The 14,555-nt window shown below is 43.6% G+C and overlaps 1 protein-coding gene across 4 annotated transcripts in view; it reads right to left on the reverse strand.

Annotated features, from left to right (window-relative positions):
- Positions 1-369: 369 nt before the first annotated feature.
- Positions 370-14,555, reverse strand: part of ETV5 (ETS variant transcription factor 5) — a 56,527-nt gene continuing 42,341 nt past the window's right edge. For all 4 annotated transcript variants that reach the window (XM_033855605.2, XM_073803988.1, XM_073803989.1 and 1 more), the window contains 4 exons: positions 10,860-10,928; positions 10,542-10,711; positions 5,773-5,874; positions 370-2,859 (listed from right to left, as the gene is read on the reverse strand). In XM_033855605.2, the coding sequence (XP_033711496.1) occupies positions 2,638-2,859; positions 5,773-5,874; positions 10,542-10,711; positions 10,860-10,928 (563 nt within the window). In that variant the 3' untranslated portion in view covers positions 370-2,637. The remainder of the gene's footprint in view (positions 2,860-5,772; positions 5,875-10,541; positions 10,712-10,859; positions 10,929-14,555) is intronic.

Below are 14,555 nucleotides of genomic sequence, written 5' to 3' on the forward strand. Positions count from 1 at the left end.
CGCTGAGCCTGCGCGTCCGGAGCCTGTGCTCCACAACGGGAGAGGCCACAACAGTGAGAGGCCCGCGTACCCAAAAAAAAAAAAAAGTTGACTGAAAGTTGGCAAGTAGGTGGGTTCAAGGAGAGGGGGTGGTGTCTGCTCACCATTGGCTGCGAAACCCGCTCTGCTTTCTACTCTCCTACTCTCTTGGGTCAAATGTTTGGTCAGAGCTTAAGAGATGAGGCGATGGGGTAGTTGTACACAAACTATCAACTTCCACAGTCCTAAGGCTAAACAGCTGAGAGGGGGAAAGAAAGACGCCAGGTAGCTTCTGCTTGCTTCAAGATTAGACCACTGAGGGCAAGAAAGAGACGGGTTTCAGGCACTTGGTAAACTGAAAGCAAACTTCTTTATTGTACACAGTACAGAATATAACGCAGCTTGGCAGGATGCAAACGGCCCTGCGCAGGGGAAAGTATTTCAAATCAACTGGCAGGTTAAAGCCTTTCTGCACTGTAGACTTTCCACACTCTGGAAAGAAGCAAAAACAAGAACAAAGAAACAAAACCATCAGGGAGGTGCATGAATCCGATGGGAAAGCGACGGTGATGCTGCCATCCTGTGTCCCGAGACAGCACAGGCCACGTGGCTACAGCAGGGGAGAGGAGCTCAGGCTACAGAGGATTCTTTTCAGTACTTGCTAAGACAGCATAAATCCATCAAAAAAAAAAAAAACCCAACAAAACCCAAACCCGGATAAGTAAAGAAAGGAAAAAACAAATCCTATACAGCATTTACAACAAATTAACCTCTAGCCAGCTGGGGATAAAATATGCATCTATGTATAGACTATGTGTAGGTTAGAAAGCTATAAATACCAGCTTGGAAAGTCCTTTGATTAGAATACAATGCTAATTAAGGCCCAAGCTCCAGGTTCAATACCTTTGTGGGCTAATTAGCTTCCAAGAGAGGAAAATCTTGTCTTTCCATAGCTATAAAATGCACCCCTTATCTCTGTGACCCTCTTCACAAATGTGCTCCTGGTCACCAGGGGGACTGTTTGAGACTACAGAGCGGGTCCATCAATAGAAAAACAACTCAAAGCGCTGTCCTTCGCATATGAAGAGTAGCATAGTCATTCTTTGTGTGCTAGGTGTCAGGGGAAGCACAGAATCCTATCAGCAGGCAGCAAGGTGCTACCACTTTCTAATTCTTTTTCCACTACTTTGAGCTTAACTTTCATATAGCTTTAGCTGGGTTATTTAAAACTTTCCCAATATAATACAGCAATCAGAGAAAACCTTTTTTAAAGTGGCAGGAAACTAAGATGCTAGTACTGCTTTACCTGTCAGTGTCGCACAGAAGTCTCAAACCCTATTGAATCATATGCAGGGTTTAAAGTCCAAAAATTAAAGAAAAAGGAAAACAAAACAAGCTGAAATGGAAATTGTCATCAGTCATGCCCAGGGAAGAATCCCTACCTAGGGTTTTCACCAGGTGACCAGGTTTCAAATGGACATGACATGTATTATGTACATATGCTTTCCAGAGAGGGCATGTGAGGGAACATGGGGGACTATACACATAGAATCTAAACGGTGTGTCCAGGCTGCCCTGCACACCTCAAAAATGTACAACTCAGGTGCAAATGTTCCATCAGGCTGTCTGGTGCAGAAAGCACAAAGCAGGCAATAAAAGAGGGCTTGTACTCGGCTAAGGGGACGCCCCCCAGCAAAGCCCCTTTCAAGCTGCAGCGTCTTCATAAGTTGGCACTGCCCTGTTTAAAGGGCGCAGTGCAGTTACCAAAAGGTTTGTTTTTTTTTTGCTTTAAATACCAAAACTACAAAAATCAGTTTATAAACTGTTTTTCCAAAACAACCACCAAAACAAAACAATCCCCCGAATCAAAGCAAAACAAAATACTGTCAAAAGTGTTAATCACCCTTCTCCTAAAATTAAAGCCATCCACACACACAGCCATGTGACTGGGAAGAGAAAGGGGGCCTGCTCTACTTGGTGACCACATGGCCAGAAGGTTCCCAAGGGTAGCAATGGTTTATTATTTGAGAACCATGGAGTGGGTAACAGCTGTTCATCCTTTTTCCCCTTCTTTCCAGACCAAGAGGAAACATTTCAGATTAAGCTGGAAGAGCTCTCTGAGTTTTAAGATATATTTGTAACCCTTCATGGTTTGAGCCTCCCCAACTTTGCCTACCTCCTCTTCTATGGGTTTGTGACATCTTTTCCAATAAATTGTGCAAATCAGAGCCCTTCTACGTAAAGGCATTTAGTAGTCCATGATCAATGCAGATTGTCACACACTCTGTCCTGGTTTGTGGGTACTAACCTGAACAAGGTATTGCTTTGCATATATTGTCCATGGGAAGGAGGCTCCATTTCAATTGCTTTCCCAGAAACCTTGTCAGGTTCAGAGCTGAGGCACCAGCCTTTTGGTGGTTTTCTGCCCCTCCCTGTTCCCACTCCCCCGCCAAGGTATCTGTCTTTAAGGGTGCCGATCCAGAGACAGCTTGGGTTCTCCAGATAATACTCAAAGGGCAAGCTTTGGGAACAGCCAGAAACACAAACAAAACCACTGCCCTCGTTTGCCTGAATGGGAACTGCTAGCTCTAGGGTTTGGCCGCTCAGCCGCTCGGAAACTTAGTAAGCAAAGCCTTCGGCATAGGGGAGGCTGCTGCAGCGGTCCACATCCAGGAGGTAAGCAGGGTTGTCTTCAAAGTGGGTCAGTGGCAGGGTGTCCTCCTCGCTGAGGTGGCACTCAGACTCCGCTTTCAGGAACGGACGTTGGTTGTCGGGGAAGGCCATGGAGAAAAGGGCATCGGGGTCGCAGACAAACTTGTAGACGTATCGTTCCCCAGCCACCTGAAGAGAGAAAACACACCTTATGAGGCCCAGCTGGAACAGGGCATGGGCCGGGGCCAGGGCACCAAGGGAAGAATGAGATATTTGTAAGTCACCAAGCTCTCAGGGAGCCAGGGACCAAGAGGCTCACTGGTAGCTGATTATCCAAATCATTCAGATTTATTTTGATAAACTGTGGGAACCTGTTACCTGCCAAGTGTTTTGCTGACACCACAGCTTAGCAGTTGAAAAGAATATCTGAATTTCAAACTCATGTTAGGTTCTTTTAAAAGAAAATCCTCACTGTGTTATACTCACAGCCTAGAAAACAATGGTTATGCTGAGGTTGGTGCCTGATATTACAAGAAGATATAAGGATTGAAAGATGCAGGAGTCAGACCATGTGTTCAGTTCCCTCCAAAGTTTACAGTCTTCCCAGGACAGCTTTGCTCTGAAGGGCTAGGAATTCAGAGAGCTGTGTGGGAATTTTAAGTTTGTTCCAAAACCAAACAGAACTGTGTTTTGGCTTACCTGCAGTTTTACATTACTCATTCCATGGTTCTGCTACACTGAAGGAACTGATGACTACCTTTATATGAATTTTATGCATTATAATATTACAAGAACCAAATGGTCTTGATTAAGGGTGGCAGATGTATACAATCAATCATCCCTCTTTGGGTTGTTAAATCTCTCCTTCCCCAGCCCGAGAGTCAGCTCATGTATGTGGAAGAGGGAAGTAGGAGGACATAGTGGCAATGATACCGGCTCATAAGCCAGGAGTGGATGGCTCCCAGCCTTGGCTCAGTCGCTAACAAGTCTCAACCTCTCAACCTCAATCTTACCTTTCAAAAACCGAGGGTATGGGACGACTGCTTTTCTAAGTCCCTCCCCAGACGGGCATGCTACCACTCCTCTTTCATTTAGTTCTCATTTACTCATGGGTCATGTAATAAATATAACAATGATCTCTTACACTGGATAGCACATTACTATTTCTAGAATGTTTTCACATATATTACCCTTTGAGATTAGATTAGGGTCTATTATCTACATTTTTACTGGAAACAGGCTTTGGAAGGTTGACTTTCCTTAAAGCATAAATGCAGTGCTGGATCTGAGCCCCCCAAGTCTCATTCCTGTGCCTTCCTGTACTTTTTGCCTGTTTTATTCTCAGAAAATTCTCTCCTACTTCCTTAGAAAACGTAGGAACAAGTTCATAGGGAAAACTCGTTGCCATTAGTTCAAGTTAACTGTGTCTTGATTACATTCCCTCAGACTGGATCTGGAGTTGGGAACAGCAAAGGAGTAATGGCCCTCCTTCCTGAGTTTAGGATTCTACCCGATAATGTTAAAACTAAAAGGGGAGAGAGTGTGTGTGAAGTTTGAGGGGGAAAAGGCAGTGACTGATAATGGGTTCAGAGTTTCTTTTTAAGGTGATAAAATGTTCTAAAACTGATTGTGGTGACGGCTGCACTACTCTGTGCACATATTAAAACCCCACTGAATTTAACCCTTTTAAAAAAGGGGGGAAGTTGGGTGTACTCTAGATACATCCTAGAGTATCTATTCACTCTGTGACAAGCACTGAAGTCAAACCCTCATTCCTGCCCCAAAGGAGCTGATACTCCTGTAGCAGATACTGACAAGCCGGGGAGTAACTTACAATACAGACAGTAGGGGAAGTGATGGAGATGAGCCCAGGTGCTCTCAGAAGCAGAAGAGGGACCATGTAACTCAGCCTGAGAACTTCAGATTCTTGGAGTAAAGAGGTGATTTACTGAGAAAACAAGTAGGGGCTGGCCAGGCAATGAAGGCGTTAGGAGTGTTCTTAAGTAGGACGGTAGTTTAATAGGTAGTTTTTCATTTTATAGTATGCTTGATAACTTACATGAATGTGATATGTATTGTTCGGTAAACAAATATATTAAGAGAAAGATGGCTATGCTAGTGAAAGCAGCCAAGTACAAGTGAGGAAATGAGGGTTTAATGGTGCCTTGAGCCTGTATGAAGCATTAAAAAGTCTGGATCTTATCCAGAAGACCATCCATGAAAAGCTGTTTTAATAATTTTTAAGGAGATGAGAGGAATATGGGGTCATATTACCACCTGCCTCTGAGAAAGATAAGCCTGGCTTCAGCGTAGACAAGTTCTCAGCAGCAATGACCACATACTTCTGAGTGCATCTTGGCATCTATCATGTAGACTGCTTAAATGTGTAAATGCTAGAATCTGGGCAACAGTACAGTATAAAATCTGATGGCTAAGAAAAACCAATCAAAGATTTTCCATTCTCATCTTCTGCCTATCCACAGGATTTTAAGATTGTGGCTCTTCACCACCTATCGCAATAAGGATTTTGCATTGGCTTCCTCAAAATGACACTTCATCCTTTTTTCTGCTACCTGCTACCAGGTGATTCTGCCATTTTGCAAACCTTGGGTTTTTAACTTGAGTTCCAATTTCTAAGGTTCTAAAAGAGAAATAAGATTTTTTTTTACTGCCCTAACACTTTTGGGAGTATTAAACCAACATAGTTGGAGGTCTCGGTGTTTCAACTAAAGACTTCGCCTAAGCTCTCATGGGAGGGGAGACCTTCAAGTAGATTCCCTCACTTGCTCCTTTATGGATATAATAGTTGGCCTAAATGTCTGGATGTTTTTGTAAGTAGAGACAGTTTAAAGCAGAGGAGCCTAATTTTCCTACAGTGTCTTCCATACACAACCTTTGGCTTTCACGTACCCAACAGCATTAAAGGTGCTCCTTATTATCTTATTTAACTTAAGTTTTTCCAAGATGTTTTTCCTATCACAGAATTACTTACGAGGCTAACATGTCCTCCCAGTCATCACATACAGTTTTATTTCAGAAGCCCTTGACATTTTCTTTGAGAGTGGTCCTAGAGTGGTCTAAGCGTCTCTAGTAATCGCTCACCTTCTGCATGATGCCCTTTTCATAGTAATAGCGTAGAGATCGGCTGAGCTTGTCGTAGTTCATGGCTGGCCGGTTCTTCTGAATGCCCCAACGCCGAGCGACCTGAAGAGACAGGAAAGCAATGGAAACTCATTCCCTGGGCTTAGTGGTTTTCTCCCAATCCCAGGAGAGCCAGTTCTAGAATCTGACTGCTTTGGTCAGTGACCCATTTCTCTGACCTGGAAGGAAAAGCACTGAATTCCCTCAAGACCAAACATTTAGCAAAGGTGATGATTCAGTCAAATGCTAAGAGGTGAGACCTAGAGGTGGAAAAATCCTAGCACTTTAAGATTGCAGAGGGCTCGGCTAGCGTCCCAGAGGAAGCAGGCTCTCTACTGTTTCTCCACATATGAATTATCGACCAATACCCATAGACCATTAGCATGTTGCCATTAAGTGCTATGGTTTCTGTAGCAGTCAATAAGGAATAATTAGAATGGTCATTCCTGAAACATTAGAAACACACTGGTGAGTTGCTAATGGGCCAGCAGAGCAAAAGTTCAATTCTAATAAGATTGGAGAGGGGCTGGTAGATGTTTACTTATAGCAGCTCATGGAGTAAAGGGGAATCGGATCATTTCAGCCTGCTGCCATCCAATCCCCTGCTCCCAGCAGACTTGCAGAATGGACACTAAAACATGTAGCACCATTATCCACTTAATGAAAAATTAACAGGGCTTCCCAAACAGTTCTGAAGTGCATTATATCCAACTTGGTCCACCTCTGAGGTGCAGTGATGGGGAGGGTGTAAATGGAGGTTTGGGCAAAGAGACCTTATAGCAAGAAAACTTCCTAGTGGAGTTCAGCAGGACAGCCAAGCAATTTCTGTTCTCAAGTATCTCAACATCCCAAATCCTACTTATCAGGATGACTGTCGAGGTAAGAGAAGAATAACCTTGGAAACATGAGGTCTTTAAATGTATGCAAACCAGGGATCATGTTTTGAACATTTTGGGTCAGTTTTAGAAACTTAAAAAACCAAAATAACTACATTCCTTTTTATTAAAAAAAAAAAAAGATGACAAACATGGAATGAGAAGTAGGGAGCCTGCAAGTGGAAAAGGTGGATCATAAAACCACATTTCACTTGAAGTATTCTTTAAAAGTATTTGGGGCAGAATGAAAACAACATCTTCTGAATTCAGGATTCTAAGATGACCTTTAATAAATACCAAAAATAATCTGGTAAGTAGGGAAGAATGCATCTGTCCTAATTATATTACAGTAATTCAATAGCCACGATTCCACTCTGCCTTGCAAGACACTGTGTGAAAGTTAAATTTCCATTCGTTTGCTTTGCGCCCCACGGCACACACGATTATCCCTGGCTCTCCCCCTTTCTCCACATTGCACCCGTTCAACTCTTTGAAATGGCCCAAAAGACAAAATGAACCAAAAATACATCCCCTCGTTAAAGAAGACAAACATTTTATTTTACTATTATTATTTTTGGCTGCACCAAGCAGCATGCAGGATCTTAGTTCCCCGACCAGGGATCAAATGGTGTCCCCTGCAGTGGAAGCGTGGAGTCTTAACTACTGGACCGCCAGGGAAGTCCCGAGAAGATAAAACCAATTTTTAATCAATTTCTATTTTTAACCAGTTTTTAACCAATTTCAATTTTTAACCAACTTCTTTTTTTAACCAATTTCTATTTTTAAACCAACAGAAATAGGGGTAAGAAAGAACCTGTTAAGTCAATACGTGTCCTTTTACCTGTTCAGAAGAAATGACACCATGAAACTGTACTTGAACTGCTGTCAGACACAAGTGATGCAGGGACCCTTAAAAGAAGCCCAGCCTCATCATTTTACTATAGTCAGTGGTGGAAAACAATTCGTGAATATTTTTCAACTTCAGCCGTGACCTCTCTTTGCTGTCGCGTGCATATGCAGTAGCTTGCTGGAGAGAGGTTTTATATATGCACAGACTTCAAAGCAGCTCTGGTAGCCATAGTTACTGACTCATCCTCTTGGGCCAGGGCCCTCTGATTCAGTAGCCCTCACCAGGGCTGCTCCTTCTGCAGTAATCATGATGCAGCACAACTGCAGAGCAGCTGGGAATTAGGGCTGTCCCATTTCTGGGGGGAGGGGAGCAGGCAATAGCTTGCTACCAGCTCCTCCTTTCTTTCGTCTTTCACATTCGTTACTTTGATAGCATGCATCTTGAGGACGGAGGCCGAAGGAGTTTTAAAAACAAACAAACAAGAAAACCTCACGTCTCTTCCTCCCTTTTTAAGAGAGAGCAGCCGCAGCGCAGGGAGCGGCTCTTTCTAGCAGCCCGTCCTTTTAAACCTCCCCACGGCATCAGTTATCCGCCACATGTTCAACAAACAACCCTACCCCCCAAAATATTCATTAATGCAGATTCACAGTTAAAATGGCTCCAGATTAAAGCCGAGTCAGTCATAATTGAGAGGGTGCTAAGCTGGATGACAATCAAAAGACATTTGATTAGGAGGCCTGCCAAAAGCAGTTCCAAAACCACAATTTCCATGCACAGTGTAATGGATATTATGGATAATTACCCAGAGTGCACTACTCAGCCACACAGCTGCCTACAATTACGGCCCAAACAGCTTCCTCCTCCGCTTCACCCTTCAAGCTTCCCCCATGACAACTTCTTACAGCTTTTTCGAGGAGTTGGTATCTTCCTGACAGTAACAAGAGTAGGGCCCTCCGAGTTATACAAGGATTAGAGAGCGAAAAAATTCAAATGCTGCATGTCCCGAGGCCAGAGTGCACACGTGGAACAGAGCTGATCCTGGGTTAAGAGAATGGAATATTCGGAGTTCATGGAATGCTCGGGGATTTCAAGGTGCGGCGGAAAGAAGTACTTCCTGAAGAAACAAAGCTGTCCAACCAGCTGAGGGAGGCTCCAGGCCACCACAGGCCTCCCCTGCGACTTGGCTGCTTGGCATTTCTGTGAGCATTCTGGCTTAGTATTAGCTTCGTTATTAAGAAAGCCGGGGCCCTTGGCCATCTGTTCATCATTTTCTTTACCACTGGTAGGAGAGCAGCAGATTCAATAACAGCTTTACAAAGGGTCATAACCAGGTTTACCTGCAGCTATACAGCCTGTGCTTAGGCCAGAGGCAGTGGCAATAAAGTAATAAAAGCTCCTGTCTGCAATGAGATAAATCAATAAGGGCTGCCCACATGACAGACTGACTTTCGAAAAGCCTTAGTGAGTCTGGGCGACATGCTTTCCTCAAGCCTCACATAAACCAGGCCACGTTATGAGGAAAAGAATGCAGGGCGGATGCTCTCCAGTGTGGCTGGAAGCCACAAACACAGCTCCACTTCTAAACACGACTTAGCCAAAAAGACACCCTTAGGAAAACACGGCAGTACCAAACTCTGGCTTTGAAGGTAGACTGACTCTTAACAGAAACCGTTTACAATATGAGGTGTTGACATATTTCTATTTTTTTGTGAATGATGCAAGATCGGGAACACCATACATGTATCTTCTCTAACTGCCTTTAATGAAGCCTGCCTTCCTCTCCTCTCAGTCAGGATTCTCCTTAAGTCTCCAATCCACACATTCTCCTTTGCTCATCTTAACTTTCAGGCTCCTTTCTTCTTCCAAATCTCCTGCTGTTAACCCCCATACCCACCTGTCCCCCTGGTGTGCTAAAGTGAGCCCTGGAATTGATGGAAAAACATCTACAACTGCAGTCCCTGTTCAAACTCCTTCCGAGAGCATTGGTCCCATTCCAATCACACCCAACCCAAAGATACATTTTGCTCTGCTGGTTTAATATGTAACACCTAAGTATATGCTACCAAAAGAAGCATATGTCGTATTTTCAGGGAAGTTATTTCTTTTCTATTTATAATCTCTCTAGATTCTAAATCAAATAGAAATCAAATCAACCCCTTTGGGAATTCCCTGGCGGTCCAGGGGTTAGGATTCCGAGCTCTCACTGCTGAGGGAACTACGATCCCGTAAGCCGTGTGGCGTGGCCATAAAACCAAAACAAACAAACATAAAACAACCCCTTTTGAAATATGCCAAACTCAGAGCCTGATTTAATTTACTTTGCAATATTCAGGAAAGGAGGAGTTCCATGATGTTCTCCCCTTTTGAAGAAATGGCATTGGTTCTGTCCATTGGCCTTTCTGTCAAGAGTCTGGGCAAACAGACAGTAACAATGTTTCTTCTTTCTATTAACAAAATAATGAAAGTTTGTGTCCTCTCTCAACCACTGTGATATTACATTTAAAAAAAAAAATCTAACTTCCTAAGATTGACCCATCTCTGATAATTTTATTTCTCTAGGTTAGAGCCATTTGAAATACACAGTGGGGTAGTTGCAACCTATAATATATTACCAATATGTCTTAAAATCTGTTCATGTAACCTCTGGTATAGGCTATGACATATGAGGGTTGACACCAAAACAAGTTGGTATCACTGAAAGAACACTTGAAAAAGACTTTCCAACAGAGAGAGCAGACCCTATTAGAATGTAAGTCTTCATGGCCTCCCTCCCCAGAGTTTGCAGAAGTGTTACTAATACATTTTATATATTCTGCAGTGGAGAACTCTGCCTGTCTGTGAATTGTAAGTTGTCCTATTCGTAGAAAAGGCACTGCCAAGCCCATTGGCCAGGCTAGAATCTGAACGAGAAGGAAGAGCGTATTTAACACCGTAAAAAGGCTCAATGGAGAACAGGAACAAACATCAACAAATCAAATCACCTGACCCCAGCTTCCAGCGCTTACCTCCTCCGGTTCTATCAGCTTGAACTCCATGCCTCGGCCTGTCCAGGCAATGAAGTGGGCATTGGCTGGGTCGTCAAGAAGGGTAACCAGGAACTGCCACAGCTGAAGGGAACCTCGCCTCTGGTAAGGAGGCCCCTCCCGATACATGGTGGGCTCTTGTTTGACTTTGCCTGTTTGAGACAAAGACACATATGTGGTACTTTAGTCTCAAGTTTCTCAGCTGATTTGGGCAAACACTAATTTAGCATCAAGACTGATGAACATACTCTGACATCTTGAACCTTCCAGCTTCCCAACAAACTGGATGTGGCTACTTACCTTCCAGTCTCTCAGGAACAACACAGGTGTCGTCAAAGTACAACCGGGGATCCTTCTCATATGAAAAACCTGAAGAAGAATTTAGAAAGAACATGTTGCTTAACAAATAGTGTTCTCTGAAAACTCTGGATTTAAGGACTAAAATAGGATTCTACCATTTCAGGTCCTCAGCCTGATGAACTGCTCTATGCCAGACTGAATTTTGGAGGGAACTTCAACTTCACCAGGACTTAGGTGTTCTGTTCTGATGCAATCACCTGCGCTTCAGTCAGAGGAGCATCAGTTCCTGCTATCAGAGCTGAGACTGCAGGGAGGCACTGAGTCACCTGTACGTTCCTTTGCATCTTGCTTACAAGGTCTGCATGGATCAGTGTGTCCGTGACTAAGCCTTTGTATCTGAAAAGACATCTCATCTATTTCAGTTGGCCTTACCGGGTGGATTTGGTTGATCTATACGTGGTCTAGCCGTTTTCCTTTTAGCAAATATTAATTTCAACCTTTCTTACTGCTTGTCTAGGCTGCCCACACACCTCACTCAGTCATGAAAAAGCTTGGAGGGTAGAGAACAATGCCAAATGAGTAAAGGCTTGGGCCTGTGGAGGACTGTGACAAGCAATAATTTCAAAAAGTTGGAGGTATTATCACCTCCAGACACTGTGGAAGGAATCTGAAGAGACTTTCTGTCAATAAAACTTATTCACTGTATAGACAAGAAAACAAAGGGGAACTGACTGGTCCAACAACACATGTAAGTGGAAATGAAAGGAAGGCAGGGCAAAAAGTGGAAGGTGTCAAGAAGAAGGATGGCCTGGCATCCTAAACCCACCAACCCTTCATATGCATTCAACGCTGACCACCAGGTCGCCAGGCACCCTGACAAGGCCAGCGGCTCAAGCCAAAGCCAGTTAGTAGACAGGCGTGATGGGACCACACCCTTGGCTGCGGTCCAGCCTGTTCCAGGGGGCGAGTGCTCCAGCGTACTCTCCTCTACCCGCACGCTTCTCAAGAGGAAGCAGCAGGAGCTCCTGTCTGCTCAGTGGTACTCCCTGTGCTTGGTTCTCTGATCAGTTCGTCTGGTGTGCGGTCCAGGCGTATGAGTATCAGGTACGTGGTAGGGGGAGGGCAGAGGAGGTTGCTCTGCAGTGAAGGGCTAGCATTAGATTTTGAGAGGGATTTGCTCTGACTTAAAATCCCTGGGTAAAGGTGCCAAGAAAGAATCTGTTCTTTTTCTTCACAATCAGCCCGGGTGAAGTTCTCCTTGGCAGGATCAGCACAATTTTAAAGAGGCCTGGGGTTGGGAAAACACTGCCCCACCTGGAGGAAACAGACTGTTTTAAGGTTCTGTATTATTCATTTTTGTTTCCTCAGCCCCAAGCATTATTTCTCTGCTTAACTACAAAGGAAGTATATTTTATTTAGTATTTAATCCAATAAATATTTATGCCAGGCACCGTGCTAGAAGGGGGTAGATAGAAGAATACAGACTCCGTGCTTGCTCTCGTGGAGCTTGCGTCCCAACTGGTGGGGACAGACAACAAAGTAGGGAAAAAAGAGACATGGTGTACTGTGGAAAGTGTGGGCCCTGGAGCCAGACTGATAGACCTAGGTTAACTGTGTGACCTTGAACAAGTTAATTAATTGCTCTCAAGTTAATTTCCTCATCTGAAGACTGGGGAAGATAATAATTCCCACCTTATAGGCTTGTGAGAATTTAATGAGTTGATACATATTCTGTTCCATTGACCGATTTATCTTTACAATAGAGAGCTAAGAATAGCTCCTGGTACATAAATGTGCAATACATGATAATTATAAGAAATTAAGACAGTAAGTACTTGTACATTGTGATAAGTGCTATTAAAAGATTAACTGGATAATGTGAGAGCTTTTTCTTATATTCTGTCATGGATTCTAAATTCCTTTAGTAAAAGGACATATCCTGAATATCTTAGCCTCCTTATAGCACCTGGTACGTAAGTGCTCAATAAATATTTGAATAAATATGAGGGAATCTATAGTTTCCATTAAAAGCTTTAAGAATGCAATACTAACTTTTAAGTTAGGGATTCAGGGACTCCTATAATTTATTTTCCAAGTTGGTACTAGGAAACTGACTTATGACAAACTATTATACTTTATATTAACAAGAATTACATAATCCATCATGCTTCATGCTTTTTGCCTTGGCTACCAGGAAGCTATGTATTTCCTGACTTTCCACATGGATTTTGCTATTCCAGTGATGTTTTAACAGCCTTATTATAAAGTCATTATAAATAAACTACAAAGTTTACACACCTGTCAAAATTGCCATTTTATTTTTAGAGCTTTTCTTCCTCTAAGGTAAAGAAAATACATTCACAGTTCACAGTATATAGGGAAAAAATGTAAATCCAGATTAAATTCTAGGTTTGGTTTTTCAAACTAATCAGATGAAGCCCTGCCCATGAGTATCGTTTTGGTGTACTTTGTGGTTTCTAGTCATTGCCACATGTGGTTCTCTAAAACATCTGGAAGATGCTGTTGGTTTAAGTGAAATTTAAGTCAGTTGAATTTGCACAGCAGTTACATCAGTTGTGGCCACAACCATCTAATCACTCAAATAAAGGTGGCAGGAAGGAAGAACCTGTTTGAGGGACAAAGTGGAAATGAAAGATTCAAAACAGTATGCAAAGATTCCAGGTGAACGCTAAGGCAGGATGGCTGTCTTAGTAATCACAGATGCCAATCAGAAACACTTGTCTCACTATTTCACGGGCATCTGTGGTCAAGCCCGTATAAGGAGGAGAGAAAAACCATGTCAGGGTAATTGAGAGCAATTAAGAATGCAGATCTCTTTGAAACTAATTTCTTCAATGTGTATGGGGTCAGGGAAGAAGTGGGGGAAAAACACAAGCTCGCAGATATTCTGTGTGTAGTAAGCAGCCCGATGCCTTACTAAAAATATTTCCTTTAAGAGCATGCTCCTTTCTAAATGTTGTAATCATGCAAAGTGTTTTCCTCCCTCTCTTCCCTCACTCCCTTCTAGTTCGCCTGCTGCAGACATCAACTGCTGCTATAGAAACATTCGGGAACCTGGAAGAGAGCCCCACACAGCTGTGCCGATCACGGCCAGAGGTCCAGTAGACTGCCCTTCCTTCCCAGGGCTGGACACTCGGAATATCCCCGGGTGCCCGTGGCAGCCACACTGGGTCTCCCCTCTAACCAAGTCAGTGGGAGGCAGCCACCCATAGAGACCACTCTTGTGAACCAATCACTCACAATAACCAGCCAATGCTTCACAGTGCTATCTTACTGGCTCTTTCAACCTTTCTCTAAAACTCTAGAACAGTGGTTGTCACCCTGGGACACATGAGAATCACCCAGGAAGCTTTACAAACTACTAACGCCCGAGTCCTACCTGAGAATTTCTGATTTAATTGCTCTGGGTGAAGCCTGGACACCAGAAGTTTTAACAGTTCCCCAGGGGATTCTAATGTGCAGCCAAAGCTGAGCCTCATGACTCTGCAGTCCTAGTTCTCAGGTCAGTGTGCGTCACAATTGCCGGGAGGGCTTGTTGGAACACAGTGCTGGGCCCCTCCCCTGGAGACTCTGATTCAGCAGGTGGGCCCTGAGAATCTGCTTTTCTAACAAGTCCCAGGTGAAGCTGACTGATGCTGCAGGTTTGGGGAATCACACTGCTCTAGGTATTTATGG

This window comes from Tursiops truncatus, chromosome 4 (genome assembly GCF_011762595.2).
Source record: "Tursiops truncatus isolate mTurTru1 chromosome 4, mTurTru1.mat.Y, whole genome shotgun sequence".
Classification (NCBI taxonomy): Eukaryota; Metazoa; Chordata; class Mammalia; order Artiodactyla; family Delphinidae; genus Tursiops; species Tursiops truncatus.